Source organism: Macrobrachium nipponense, chromosome 37 (assembly GCF_015104395.2).
Source record: "Macrobrachium nipponense isolate FS-2020 chromosome 37, ASM1510439v2, whole genome shotgun sequence".
Taxonomy (NCBI): domain Eukaryota; kingdom Metazoa; phylum Arthropoda; class Malacostraca; order Decapoda; family Palaemonidae; genus Macrobrachium; species Macrobrachium nipponense.
In genome coordinates, this window is record NC_061097.1 from 47,331,236 (window position 1) to 47,343,965 (window position 12,730).

At 48.4% G+C, this 12,730-nt stretch overlaps 1 protein-coding gene across 5 annotated transcripts in view; it reads left to right on the forward strand.

The window, feature by feature from the left end:
* The window catches only part of LOC135209243 (histone-lysine N-methyltransferase SETD1B-like), a 51,509-nt gene that overhangs the window by 24,248 nt on the left and 14,531 nt on the right, over positions 1-12,730 (forward strand). For all 5 annotated transcript variants that reach the window (XM_064241935.1, XM_064241934.1, XM_064241939.1 and 2 more), the window contains exon 13: positions 294-495. In XM_064241935.1, the coding sequence (XP_064098005.1) occupies positions 294-495 (202 nt within the window). The remainder of the gene's footprint in view (positions 1-293; positions 496-12,730) is intronic.

A 12,730-nucleotide genomic window follows, 5' to 3' on the forward strand; every position in this document is an offset into this window, starting at 1 on the left:
AGAAAAACATTTTGTTTTTAGAAAATTATCTATCTTTTAGGCATTTGCATCATCAGATCAATAGGTTTTTGATGTACACACATTAAAAGAGGATTTTTGTATACCATTTCTCAATATTCTTTTGTCAGTGGTCATTGTGTATTTATCAATTACAAGCTATTGCCTTTAAGTTAGTCAATATTGTTTATACCATTATTTTTTAATTTAATTAGACCATAAATGAACACATTAATGTTGACTGATTTTTTCCCATGAAGACCAAATAGGAATATTGATGAAAAGATGTTTTACAGGCCTTGCATGGTTGTGGCTTGTCAGCAAGAGGACAGCGATAGATTCCGCGAGAATTTATGTGCAATGGTGAATCGAGCAAAGACAATCAGAATGTGCTGTGAATACCCAATAAATAATAGAACACCCATTAAAATGTGCATGATATGTGGCAAATCTGATGAGCAGATGTTCTACTCTCCATTTGCCATGGTCAATAATGAGGTTAGTAATGCTTGCAAGTGTTGTGAAGGTGTGTATGCACAATATATAAAAGGAAAAAACAAAATATCTATAGTATTGTTCTCATTACACTGCATTGCTGGTGGGGAATTGAGTCGTCAGTAGTTTAAAGAAATTAAGGTAGTGAGGGATACATTCATTGAAGAGCAAAAGCTAGGTATTAGGACCAAGAATATTCAGCAATGTAATAATATTGCATGAGATGAGATGGAGAGTGAGTATACATACATCTATTGCTGCCTTAGTCTTTTGTGATGCACACTTGTTTGTTCATTCGCGAACAAACCTCGGCCTCGGTCTTAACAATAGGATCATTTCTAGCGCCTAGCTGGATCTGGTTAAAAAGCAGATGAAAGCAAGGAACCTTGTGGTATCTGGCAACGCATGCGTAGATCGGGTGAAGAGTGGTCAAACACCGATCATCTACTCCAGTCTTTTCTTAACCGCCTGTACAAGAGTTGGGTTTTTTCCTTTCTTGGCCTTTTCCCGGTTCTTGCCCGTTTCGTTTCCTTTAGTGTGTTTGTGTGTGTTTTTACCTGGTATTATGGCTTCTTCTGCTCCTCGACATCAGCGTTTGTGCCCCGGAGTTCCTGGGTTCCTGTGTTCTCGTTTTTTGGCTTCGTCAATGACAGACCCTCACATCACATGCAGTAGGTGTCGTTCTAATTTTTATACGATTACGAATCCTTGTACAGAATGCCGGGCATGGCCTTTGGAGCAGTGGAGGAAGTTTTATGCTAAGAGGGAACATCGGAGAGTCTCCACTCTTCCTACTTGGGAGGGCTTTGCTCCTATTCCCGATGTTTCGTCTTCCACAGTAGTCAACCCCCATAGTAGCGTTGTCCCTGCTTCTTCTTCCTTTTCTTCCATTGATCCGCCGATGGAAGTATCGGGAGGTCGCCAGGGTCTTTTTTTTGTAATGTAGCCCCCTCTTCCTTGGGAGCTTTTTCGGTTCCCGAGAAGGGTGAGGTTTTTTCATCTTTCTCTTCTCTTCCAGAGTCAGAGGTGTCCAAAATGGCAGCGATTTGGAAGACGCTTGGGCTAGGGGCTAGCACATTTTGTGGAGGCTCGCACCCCCCCTCTCCGGTCCAGCCAGGCCATCCCCCCTCCTCCCGGCCTCGTCTCCACGGGTGGGAGCAGTTGGCCATCTTGTATTGCTCCGCTGGTGTCTGCCGTCGCCTTGTCTCAGTGATGCTGCGGCATCAGCCCCGTTGTTGTCATCACGGGGCCCATCTTTGTGTATTCCTCCGCCAGTGGCGTCTCTTTCCCCCTCGCTCAGAGGGGAAGCCATGACGTCACCACCGCTAGTGACTTCACTCTCATCGATGACGTATCTCCCAGTCGCCTCCTCCGATCCGCCTCACTTAGCCGCGACATCATCTCTGCCGCCCAGTTCGAAACATCTCCCTTCCTTGTCTTCGGAGCCTTCTCTGACAAGTCAGTCCGAGACCATATGCCAGGCAGTGCTTCAGAGGCTGGACTCTGTTTTGGATGTGAAGTCGGCTGCCTTATTGGTTGGGAGGACTGGTGGGAAACGCGTTGCTTCGTCCCCGCCCTCTGAGAGGAGTGCGCATAAGAAGCTAGTGCTGTCTTCCTCTCCCTCTTCCCCCTCTACGCCTCGTAGGCGTATTAAGCGTTGGAAGTCTAAGGACTTTGCCCTTCCTTTGCCGCCGAGGGAGGAACAGTGCGGATGTGTTCCCGAGAGTGCTGTGGTTTCGGGCAGTGTCAGTGATGTGTGTTCTGCAGGGGTTGCTTCGCCGCCGAATCTCGTACGTGCAACCACCCCACCCCCCCTTCCGTCCTTGCACATCGCGAGCGTGTTGCAACCTCCCCTGTCCGTGCACGTGATGGCAGTGCTCCTTCTTCTCCAAGGCCTATTCGTCGCCGTAAAGATCTGAAGGTGCCTGTCAAGAGGTTGAAGGTAGTGAGCACATAGGTGGTGCAGCCGGAGTGTTTGCTTGCCTCTCTAGCTGGTGCTTCCAAGACTTCCACTATAAGGGATTCTCTGTCAATCTCGAGTGCTCGAGTTTCCCCCCCATGCCCGTGTCTGTTCATGGATGTCTGGAGTCACCTGATGAGGTAAGTGATGTTTGTAATGTTACAGTGGGTCCGTCTCGGAGGCTGACGCTTGGACCCAGCCCAGATAGGTTAGTAGGGGTTTCAGACTGTTTGACTGCTAACCCCTCTGTGAATTTTGGTGAAGAAAACGCGTTAGAAGAACCTACACATCCTTCTCATCGTCGGTCGCCGGAGCCAGAGCAGTAAGAGGGGGACATGCAGGAGTTTCTGTCTTCCTTTTCAGAAGTTGTTGATCTCATTTGTGGGTTCAACAATTTGGAAAGTAGGACTCAGGCTCGGTCATCTTACACTCCTTGCTTGGAAGCCTTGGTGGGAGCTACTCAGGACCCCAAATCATCTCTTCAGCTGCCGTTGTCAGGGCACATTCAGTCTGTATTGCAGAAGGTTAACGCCTCTGTTTCTGACAGGGACGGTTCACTTCGCTCTAGAGGCTCTACCAAACTACTACCCCCATCTCTCACAAGACAGGAAGTACTATGCTATGAGCTCTGCTTTTTTGTTGTCACGTCACCTTAGCCCAGACGTCATTCGCCTGAAGCCGGGTTTGACTTTGGAACAGGTGAGGTCAGTGGCTCCGTCCTTATCTCCGCAAGACGCCTTAGCTTTGGAATCTACGGTGGCCTCCATGTTGCAGACGGTTTCTTGGCTGGACCTCTGGTCTGTGGTGATTGCCAAGATAGCTTCTGACAGGTCCCCTGAAGGGTTAGTGAGTGCCGCCTCGCTTGCCAGTCTTTTGCAGTCCGGGGGCAAGGCGTTTTCTTATTTTGCTCACCTCAGTGCCAATTTATGGGCTAATCTTTTGGTTAGGAGGGACGCTGCTTTGTCTAGGATGGAGAGGTCGCTTGACACCGAGTCTTTGCTGGCCTTGAGGAACGTTGATCTGTTGGAGTCGCAATTTTTGTTTCCATGGACAGAACTCAAAAATGCGATAGACCAACGTCGGGCTGACACCAAGGACCGACTGGTGCACCAAGCCGTGTCTAAATCAGAGTCCCGCCCTCGGAGATGTCTGGCCCCTCCTCCTCCCGCGGTCCAACAGCAATCGAGGAGATTGTCGCCTGGTAGGCCATCGAGGACCTCGAGTTTGGCAGGGCCTTCCCGTTCGACACAGCCCAAGTCTCAGGATCAACGCCCCTTTCGCTCTCATTCCTTTAAACCAAAAAGAGGCCCCAGGGGCAGAGGTCAATGGGGCCGTCGGTACGTTGGGTGCCTCTCCCTCTCAAGCGCCACGGGTGGGGGTGCCTGGCTGGCCATTGGGCCAAGTGGCAGAGTTACGGGGCGGAGAAGTGGGTGGTAGATGTCCTTCGGGTGGGATACCTGTTACCATTCGACTTCTCTCCTCCTCTGTCGGACAAGCCGCAGCTCAGGAAGACGTATCCCCCAGATTTTCTGAAGTTTTTGGCTCTTCAGGAGGAAGTACAGAAGATGCTGGACAAGGATGCAATAGCGGAAGTAGGGCGTCCGTCCCCGGGGTTTTACAGTCACATTTTCTTGGTGCCCAAGGCGTCGGGAGGATGGAGGCCTGTGATCGACTTATCCACCTTGAATTGCTTCATCAGGAAAACACGGTTCAAGATGGGGACCCCGCGCTCAGTGTTGGCAGCCGTGAGGGAAGGCGACTTCGTGCTTTCGATGGACTTAAAGGACGCATACTTCCAAATCCCTGTTCATCCCACGTCCAGGAAGTTCCTTTGCTTCTCTCTTGCGAACAAGATCTTAGAGTTCAAAGTCTTGTGCTTTGGGTTGACCACAGCCCCTCAAGTGTTTACAAGGGTCTTCTCTCTCGTGTCAAGTTGGGCCCATGCTCAGGGGATCCGTTTGCTGAGGTACCTCGATGATTGGTTGGTCTTGGCAGATTCCAGGGAGAAGCTGCTGCAAGACAGGGATCGTCTTCTTCGGTTCTGTCTAGACCTGGGCATATTAGTCAACCAGGATAAGTTGAACCTGGTACCCACTCAAAGGATTCTCTACCTGGGCATGGTCATCGATACAACAGTTGCAAGAGTTTTCCCATCGGATCAGAGATTGGAGAAGTTGCAGGCAGTGGTGCGCAACTTCCTATCAAGTCGCATCAGTCAGCTCATCAGTGGCAGGTTCTTCTGGGAGTACTATCTTCCCTGGAGAAGCTGGTCCCTCATGGGCGTCTTCATCTTCGGTCTCTGCAATGGAGACTGGGGGAATTCTGGTCTCCGGCGGGGGACTCTCCCCTGTTTATGGTCCCACTGTCTTTGGAAGTGAGAGAAGACCTTCATTGGTGGTTGGACGACCAGAATCTATTGAAGGGCGTCCCTCCGCGTTCTCTCCCTCCGGACTTCCTTCTGTTTTCGGACGCCTCCCTCGCAGGTTTGGGCGCGCACTTAGGCGGCCTCATCACTTTAGGCGTTTTGGGTTTGGAGGACATGCAGCAGCATATCAACGTCTTGGAGTTGAAGGCGGCTTTCCTGTGTCTGAAGGAGTTTCGGAGAATGGTAGAGGGTCGCTTTGTCTTTCTCATGTCGGACAACACCACGGTGGTAGCCTATGTGAACAAACAGGGAGACCTAGTTTCTCAGCAACTTCACCTTGACCGTCGAGCTTCACCAGTGGGCAATCAGCAATTCGGTAGAGCTCTCAGCCAGGTATGTCCCAGGGAAATGGAACGTGGTCGCAGACAAACTCAGTCGCCGGGATCAGATCATAGGCACAGAGTGGTTCCTTCATCAAGTGGTGGCAGACAGGCTTTTCCAGATTTGGGGGAGACCCATGCTGGGCCTTTTCGCGACGCGCTACAACAGGAAGCTGGAGGTGTTCTGTTCAGTGGTCCCAGATCCCTTGGCATTGGCAGAAGACGCATTCCAACATCCCTGGGACGACCTGAAAGTGTATGCCTTACCTTCGTTTTGTTTGATCCGTCAGGTTCTGAACAGGCTATTGGGTTCACAGGATCTCAGAATGACTTTGGTAGCCCCTCTGTGGCCTCAGGTCAAATGGTTTCCAGATCTGCTGTCGTCGTTGTCGGAGATTGCGAGAGATGTCCCCCTTGGCGGCATCTCCTGTGTCAGCCCCATGCAGAAAGGTTCCACCAGTCAGTGGAATCCCTGTCTCTTCACGGTTGGAGGCTATCAATTATCTCCTCCGAGAGAGAGGCTTTTCTCAGAAATCAGCTGGGCACATGTCCAGCAGTCTTAGGAAGTTAACCTCCGCAGTTTACCAAGGCAAATAGGCGATCTACTGTGATTGGTGTCGTAAACGGGGTTTTAATCCACTCGCAACCTTTTGTCTGTGTCTGCTATTAGAGGCTACAGGGTGGCTCTGAGTTTGGTGTTATGCCTGAAGGGTATCGACATCTCTTCCTGGGAACTTTCCCTGCTAGTTAAGGGGTTTGAGCAGTCGACTTCTCCTAGAGAGCTCAAGCCTCCAACGTGGGATGTTTCCTTGGTGCTTAAGAGCTTGACTAAGAGTCCATATGAGCCCTTGCGTCGCTCATCTGACAGGAACCTGTCGCTCAAGACAGTTTTCCTTTTGGCTTTGGCATCTTCCAAAAGGGTAGGAGAGCTCCACGGTCCGAGTTATGAGGTGAAGCACACCAGGGGTTGGAAGTCAGTGTCCTTCGAATTTGTCCCGGAATTCGTGGCGAAGACCCAAAATCCCTTGGTGCATGATGACAGGTTCGCTTCGTTTTCCATTCCATCACTGACTGACTTTGTTTGTGGTGGTGCTCAAGAGCTTTTATTGTGCCCTGTCTGGGCCCTGCGTTGCTATCTTAAAAGGACTCGGCACCTTAGACCAGTCTGCTGCAGATTTTTTGTCAGTACAGGCCGTACAAAGAAAGAGGTGTCTAAGAATACTATCTCTTTTTGGATACGGGAAGCCATCAGACAGGCACACTTGACTCTTGATGATTCCATCACCATGTCTGTGCAGGCTAGAGCACATGAAGTTAGGGGTATTGGTCCCTCCCTGGCTTTCAAAAAGAACTTGGCTGTACATAGAGTGGTGAGCGCTGGTACTTGGTTACGCCAGTCCACATTCACCTCCTTCTATCTTATGGATGTTGCCCACAGATCTATGGACACGTTTTCCCTGGGTCCTGTGGTGGCTGCCCAACAGGTTGTGTAACTCATAGTTGCCCTTAACGGGGCACCTTTGTATCTTACCTAAGATGATTGTGTAGATGAGAGAATGAGTGAGTTGGCTGGCCTTCTTCTTTCTCTTGTACCTTTCCTACTTCCTTCGGGCGGTTTAGGGAATTGACACGTCATTTGCTGGACTGGTCTGATACAGGTGAGTGAGGTAGTCATACTGTTTGTGTAGTCGTGCAGTATACAGTATCTTACCCACTATTTAGTAGCATGGGCTCCGCTCCTTGGCAAGGAGGAGTCGGGAGTACTACAAACCCTAGTGCCTTGGTTTGTTTTTGGACAGTCAGTTTCTCTTTGGTTCCCTATACAATGGTTATCCCATATATCATTGTATATCACTCAGGTTCTGAGTGGTTAGATATTAGTGTATCTAGCTTCAGTCCCTCTCTAAGAACTATTTCTTTTGAGAGCTGAACTGGCGGGTAGGCCCCCAGCTGGTCTAGGATGTCTTATACCTCCCTCCAAGTATGAGTCTATCCTATTGTTAAGACCGAGGTTTTGCTCGCGTATGAACAAATGACAAATTTTCTAAGACAATTTGTATTTTTCATAGCTACAAACCTGAAGTCTTAACGTTATACTGCCCACCTCTAGCCGCCCCTCTTTTTGTTAAGTCATCCTGAGTTGGGAAAGACTGGAGTGGATGATCGGTGTTTGACCACTCTTCACCCGATCTACGTATGTGTTGCCAGATACCACAAGATTCCTTGCTTTCATCTGCTTTTTAACCGGATCCAGCTAGGCGCTAGAAATTATCTTATTGTTAAGACCTCAGGGTTGTAGCTATGAAAAACACAAATTGTCTTAGAAAATTTGTCATTTTACCTCAACTGTCCATTTACACCTCTGGCTAAAAAATCAGTACACAGTAATTTTGTATTTATGTTACAGTTTGTGTGTTTATTATCAGTACATTTGTATTGTATTAAATATAACTATTTAAATATAACAATAAAAGGAGGTGGGCATTTGTAAGCAAAATTCAAGGATATACCAGTACCTTTAAAACTAGTAAACTTACTGTGTCTGCTGGGAAAGTCTTGCAACACATGGAGTAGTGTTCTTCTTAAAGTGGGAATAATTCATGAAGCACTTGATGGTGAATTGTTCTTGGTTAATGTATGAGAGTTTTTGAACTCATTTTTGCCTTGACATTCAGTTTCATATAGCTGTTCACTTCAAAAGATGCAGTCTAACCTCTTAAATTTGGCACTCTGTGGTCCAGCAACTCCCAAGATCCGGAACTTTTTGAATAAGCCACCATTAGTTCTTGAGTGGCTAAGAGAGCGGTTCCACACATCGTTTCAGTTTTTGGATTTTTTTTATTTTTAAACAGAAGTCTGCTTTGTAAATACACAGCCACACATACAAAAGTAGTACCTTAATTTCCATATATACAATCAAACCTCAGATTTCATATGCCCTGGTTTTCTTAGGCTTTTTCTGACAAAATTTTGACTCTGGTTTCATACATATCCACTGGATTTCACACACCTGGAAACAATCCTTCGAAGACCCACCTCATGACTAGGCCCCTTACAGAGGCCCCCAAAAAAGCTTTTCTTGTTCACTCATGACACATTCTGCCTTTGTGTTTTTCTGCTTTTTTTCATTTTATTTGAGTGCAACTGCTAAATAAGCTATCATGGGACCAAAGAAAGTTTCAAGTACCAGCCCTTCTGTAAAAAAAGCCAAGAAACACTATAGAAATTGAGAAAGAACTCGTAGCAAAGTGTTGGAGGCAGTAATTTGTGAAAAGGCAAGGATGTTGCATGCTGATCTCAGTAAGAAAATGCCTACAAGAAGTGCTGCTGTTAGTGAATTTTAGTGAATTTAAGGCCAGCAGAGGTGGGTTTGAAAAATTAAAAAAGAGACAGTCACACATAATGTGCGTACTTCAACGATCAAGGACGTGTTTGCAAAGTGGAGTGATGTAAAAAATTTTGTGGATAATTATCATCCCAGCATACTAGATGTAATCCATGTCTCCAACATGTTTAATGACAGTGTCTTGTTTCACTTTAGGCAAATTTTAGAGAGATAACGGAAACAAATGTATCTGGGCAGTTATGTTGTGTGACAGGGGTACAGTGACTCAAGCTGGTCCTAGTGCCAGTAAAAAACGAAAAGGTAAGTAACCCCAGATAGTCAGTAAAAAAGCAAAGAGGAGACGTACCCCAGACAGGTCCTTGATACCCAAATTCCTTCAGGAGCGGGATTCCCCTTTCAAATAATAACCTCTCCTCCTCCCTCTACCCTCCTCTCCATCTTTCATGCACTGAACAAGTCTTCCGTAATGGTAAGAGTAATGTTAAAATGTTTATTTATTAATTTTGTACATGAACTTCCCTGCCAGATATATATTGAGCTACAGTCTCCGACGTTCCCGACAGAATTTCAAATCTCGCGGCACACGCGACAGGTAGGTCAGGTGGTCTACCTTACCCGCCGCTGGGTGGCGGGTGTATGAACCAATCTATCTCTCCAGCCAGATTTTTTCTGTCGCTTGAAGCGATAACAAGTGTTGTCGTTTCATTCCGATAGATTCTTCATTTCTCGCTTGCCTGGAGATTGATTTGGACTTTTTGGTGACGTATTCGCTCTATTTTGGCTTGGCATACGCTGATTGTGGACCGTTATTGACTTTGCGTTGGATTTTCCTGTAGAATGTCTGATTTTGATTCTGTTTCCAAAACTCCGGTTTTGTTTAGAGTATGTTTGACTGATGGATGTAAGGTGAGGTTACCGAAAGCTGCGGTTGACCCTCACACTATCTGTTTTAAATGTAGGGGGAATGAATGTTCGTTTAGTAACCCGTGTCAAGAATGTGAGGTTTTGAACGAAGATGAATATAAGGCTCTTTCTTCTTATATTAGGAAACTTGAAAGGGATAGGGTACGTAAAGCTTCTTCCAGGAGTTCGAGCAGGTCGAGAATGAGTGAGAATGAAACTAACATTAATGTAGTTTTAGAACCTTCCTCCCAGGTCTCAGCTCCTGCTCCCCGCACCGAACCGTAGATTCGTCTTCGGAGGCGGCGGCCTCAAAAGCTTCCTTGTGTACTAAGGAAGACAAGACTCTTCGTACTGATCAAGGTAAGAGTGTCAGTGATGATAAGTGCAGTGTACCCAGTGATGTGGAGGGTGCGTCTGACTGGCTCCTTAGTGCCTCCAGGCCTAGACCTCTTCCAGACTCCCAGTTCCAGTGGAGGAGGAAAGTCGAAAGCCGCAGGAGGGCTAGGGAGAGCCCCCACCGGTCAGGCGTCCCCTCGGCAGATCCTGAAGTTCGCTCCCAGGCTGCCTTGGATCGTAAGAAGAAGGATATTCTTCGTCAGTGTTTTTCGTCGTCCTCTTCTCCTTCGCCAAAGCGTGGTTGGAGCTCTAAGGAGGCGTCACGCCCGTTGAAGAGGGCTGCGGAGGCTCCCTTCAGTACTTTAGCGTCCAGCCCAGAAGACTTTTCTGATTTAGCTTCCTTGCAAGCAAAGAATCCTAGGAGATCCTGTGATCGCCCTTCTTCTCCCGCTCCTCGCTCTGAGCTTGCTTCGGAAGAAGATCCTGTGGACTCACCTACTCGAGTGCTAGCGGGCCTACAAGCTCAGATCACAGCCTTGGCGGACTCCTTGGCATCGAGATCACGTAGAAGGAAGGATTTGTCTCTCCCTATCAAGAGATCGAGGTGCTTTTCGTCGGAAGATCGCTCTCCTTGTAATCGGCGATCTTATTCTTTTGAGGATGCTTCTACACATCGTAGGATTTCATGAGAGGAGCACCACTCCCGTGGCTCCCTCTCGGAGGTGTCGAGGCGCCAATCGTCGGATAGGCGCTCATTGGACTATGAAGATATTTCCCCAGATCGGATTCCTGCCTCAGGTAGACGCTCCGTCCCTTCTGTTTCTCCTTCTTCTAGAGTTCGTGCAAGAAGAGAGAGTCGCTCAGGTCAAGGAAGACTTATTTCGTCGTCTCCGTCTCGTCGTTCTTCTCCTCGCCTTCTCAGAGAACCTAGGGAATGCCCTTCTGAAAGTAGGCGCGCTTCTCCTTCCGACTACTGTCGTCGGACATCGGATACCGTGACTTGTAGGCGCTCATCACATGGAGTTCGCTCCTCGCCTGTAAGACATCAAGAGTCTAGTAGGAGCCCGGCGCCTGGTAGGCGTCCTTCTTTTAGTAGCTGTTCTCCAGGAGAAAGGCGCCTTGAACCTCTTTTGCTTCGTTCTCCTAGTAGGCGCTCTTCGTTCTCGAGGCTCCCTACTCCTGATCGGTCCCCTCTTGCTAGAAGTCAAGAACGCCTCAAGCGCCCTGCCTCTGTTAGGCGCTCGGAGCCTTACAGACGTTCTCCCCTTGGTAAGGACCAAGATCTCGTCAAACGCCCTGTTCCGTTTAAGCGCTCGGAGCATAGCAGCCGCTCTCCGCTTCGTAGGCGTCGAGAGCCTCTCAAGCGCCCTGCTCCTGATAGGCGCCCTAATCTTAGCAACGTTTCTCCGCTTGGTAGGCGCAAGGATTCCCCTAAGCGCCCTGTGACTGATAGGCGCTCGGCGCCTAGTAGCCGCTCTCCTCACGATCGGCGCCAGGATTTTAGTAGGCGCTCTCCCTCTCGTAAGCTCCCTAGGGCTAGACGTGGTCTTTCTAGGGAAGGGAGTCCTTCCTCTTTTGCTGTTAAGAGTTTGTCTTCGTATAGGAAGGAATGCGAGATGAGACAAGAATTTTCGGATAAGCGTCCTTCTATTACGACTCGTCGTTCTCCTGTACGCCGCTTTCCTTTGGACTCTTCTCCTCATTCAAGACGTTTGTCTCCTACATCGCACTGTACCCCAGCTAGGAAATCATCTAAGGATTCTCATAAGGATCCTCATCCCCGTTCTCCTCTTCAAGAAGACCAGGAAGCCTCTGAGGAAGAAGCTAATACATCGGCAGCAGTTTCTTCGTACAAGAAGCTCACAGAGCTTCTCCTTCAGGAGTTCGGAGAGTCTTTGAGCTACTGCTCCTCCTTCTCCACACTCGTTGTTCTCCACAGCGAAAGCAACGAAAGGATCTTCGTGTGTGAGAATGAAACCGACTCTTTCTATGAAGAAAGCGCTCAAGAGTTTCGGTTCATGGATGCGAACTAAAGAAGAAGCGGGGAAAACTATGTTTGCCTTCCCTCCGTCGAAGCTTTCCGGACGGACAGGATTTTGGTATGAGACAGGAGAACCCTTGGGACTGGGCCTTCCGTCTTCAGCTGACGCAGATTTTTGGGCACTAGTAGACGCCACTAGAAGATCAGCTTTGAATTCGGCCAAAACTACGTGGGCCATGAATGAGATAGATCACATTCTAAAAGGCATTTTTAGAGTCTTGGAAGTTTTCAACTTTCTCGATTGGTCCCTCGGAGTCCTAGCCAAGAAAACTCAAGGACCGAACCCGTTTTCTCCGGAGGATTTGAATTGTGTCTTATCCTGTATGGATAAATCGGTGAGGGATGGGGCCAGCGAAATAGCTTCACTGTTTGGGGCAGGGGTCTTGAAGAAAAGATCAGTATTTTGCTCCTTTTTAACAAAGTCTGTCTCACATGCACAGAGATCGTCTTTGCTTTTTGCTCCTCTCTCTGCGCAGCTGTTTCCTAAACACCTGGTTCAAGACATATCGAAGGCTCTCTCTGCCAAAGCTACGCAGGACCATCTAGCGCAGTCTGCAAGGAAGCCGCGTCCTGCCTTCCAGACTAAGACGAAGAAAGCGAAGCCGACCTCTCAGGAACCCTTTCGAGGGGCTTCTACCTCTAGATCCTCTTCGTTCAGAGGTCGGAAACCAAATAGAAGAGGGAGGACTTTTACGAAGTCAATCAAACCTCCCAAGTAAGACTCAAGTCCTTCAGACAACTGTAGGCGCCAGGCTTTTACAGTTTGCAGAAGTCTGGGCCCAGAAAGACGCAGATGCCTGGACCCTGTCAATATTGAGGAAGGGTTACCTCATCCCGTTCTCTTCGAGGCCTCCCTTGACGAATACCCCGAGGGAGTTGACGGCCAGATACAGGGACCCCATCATGA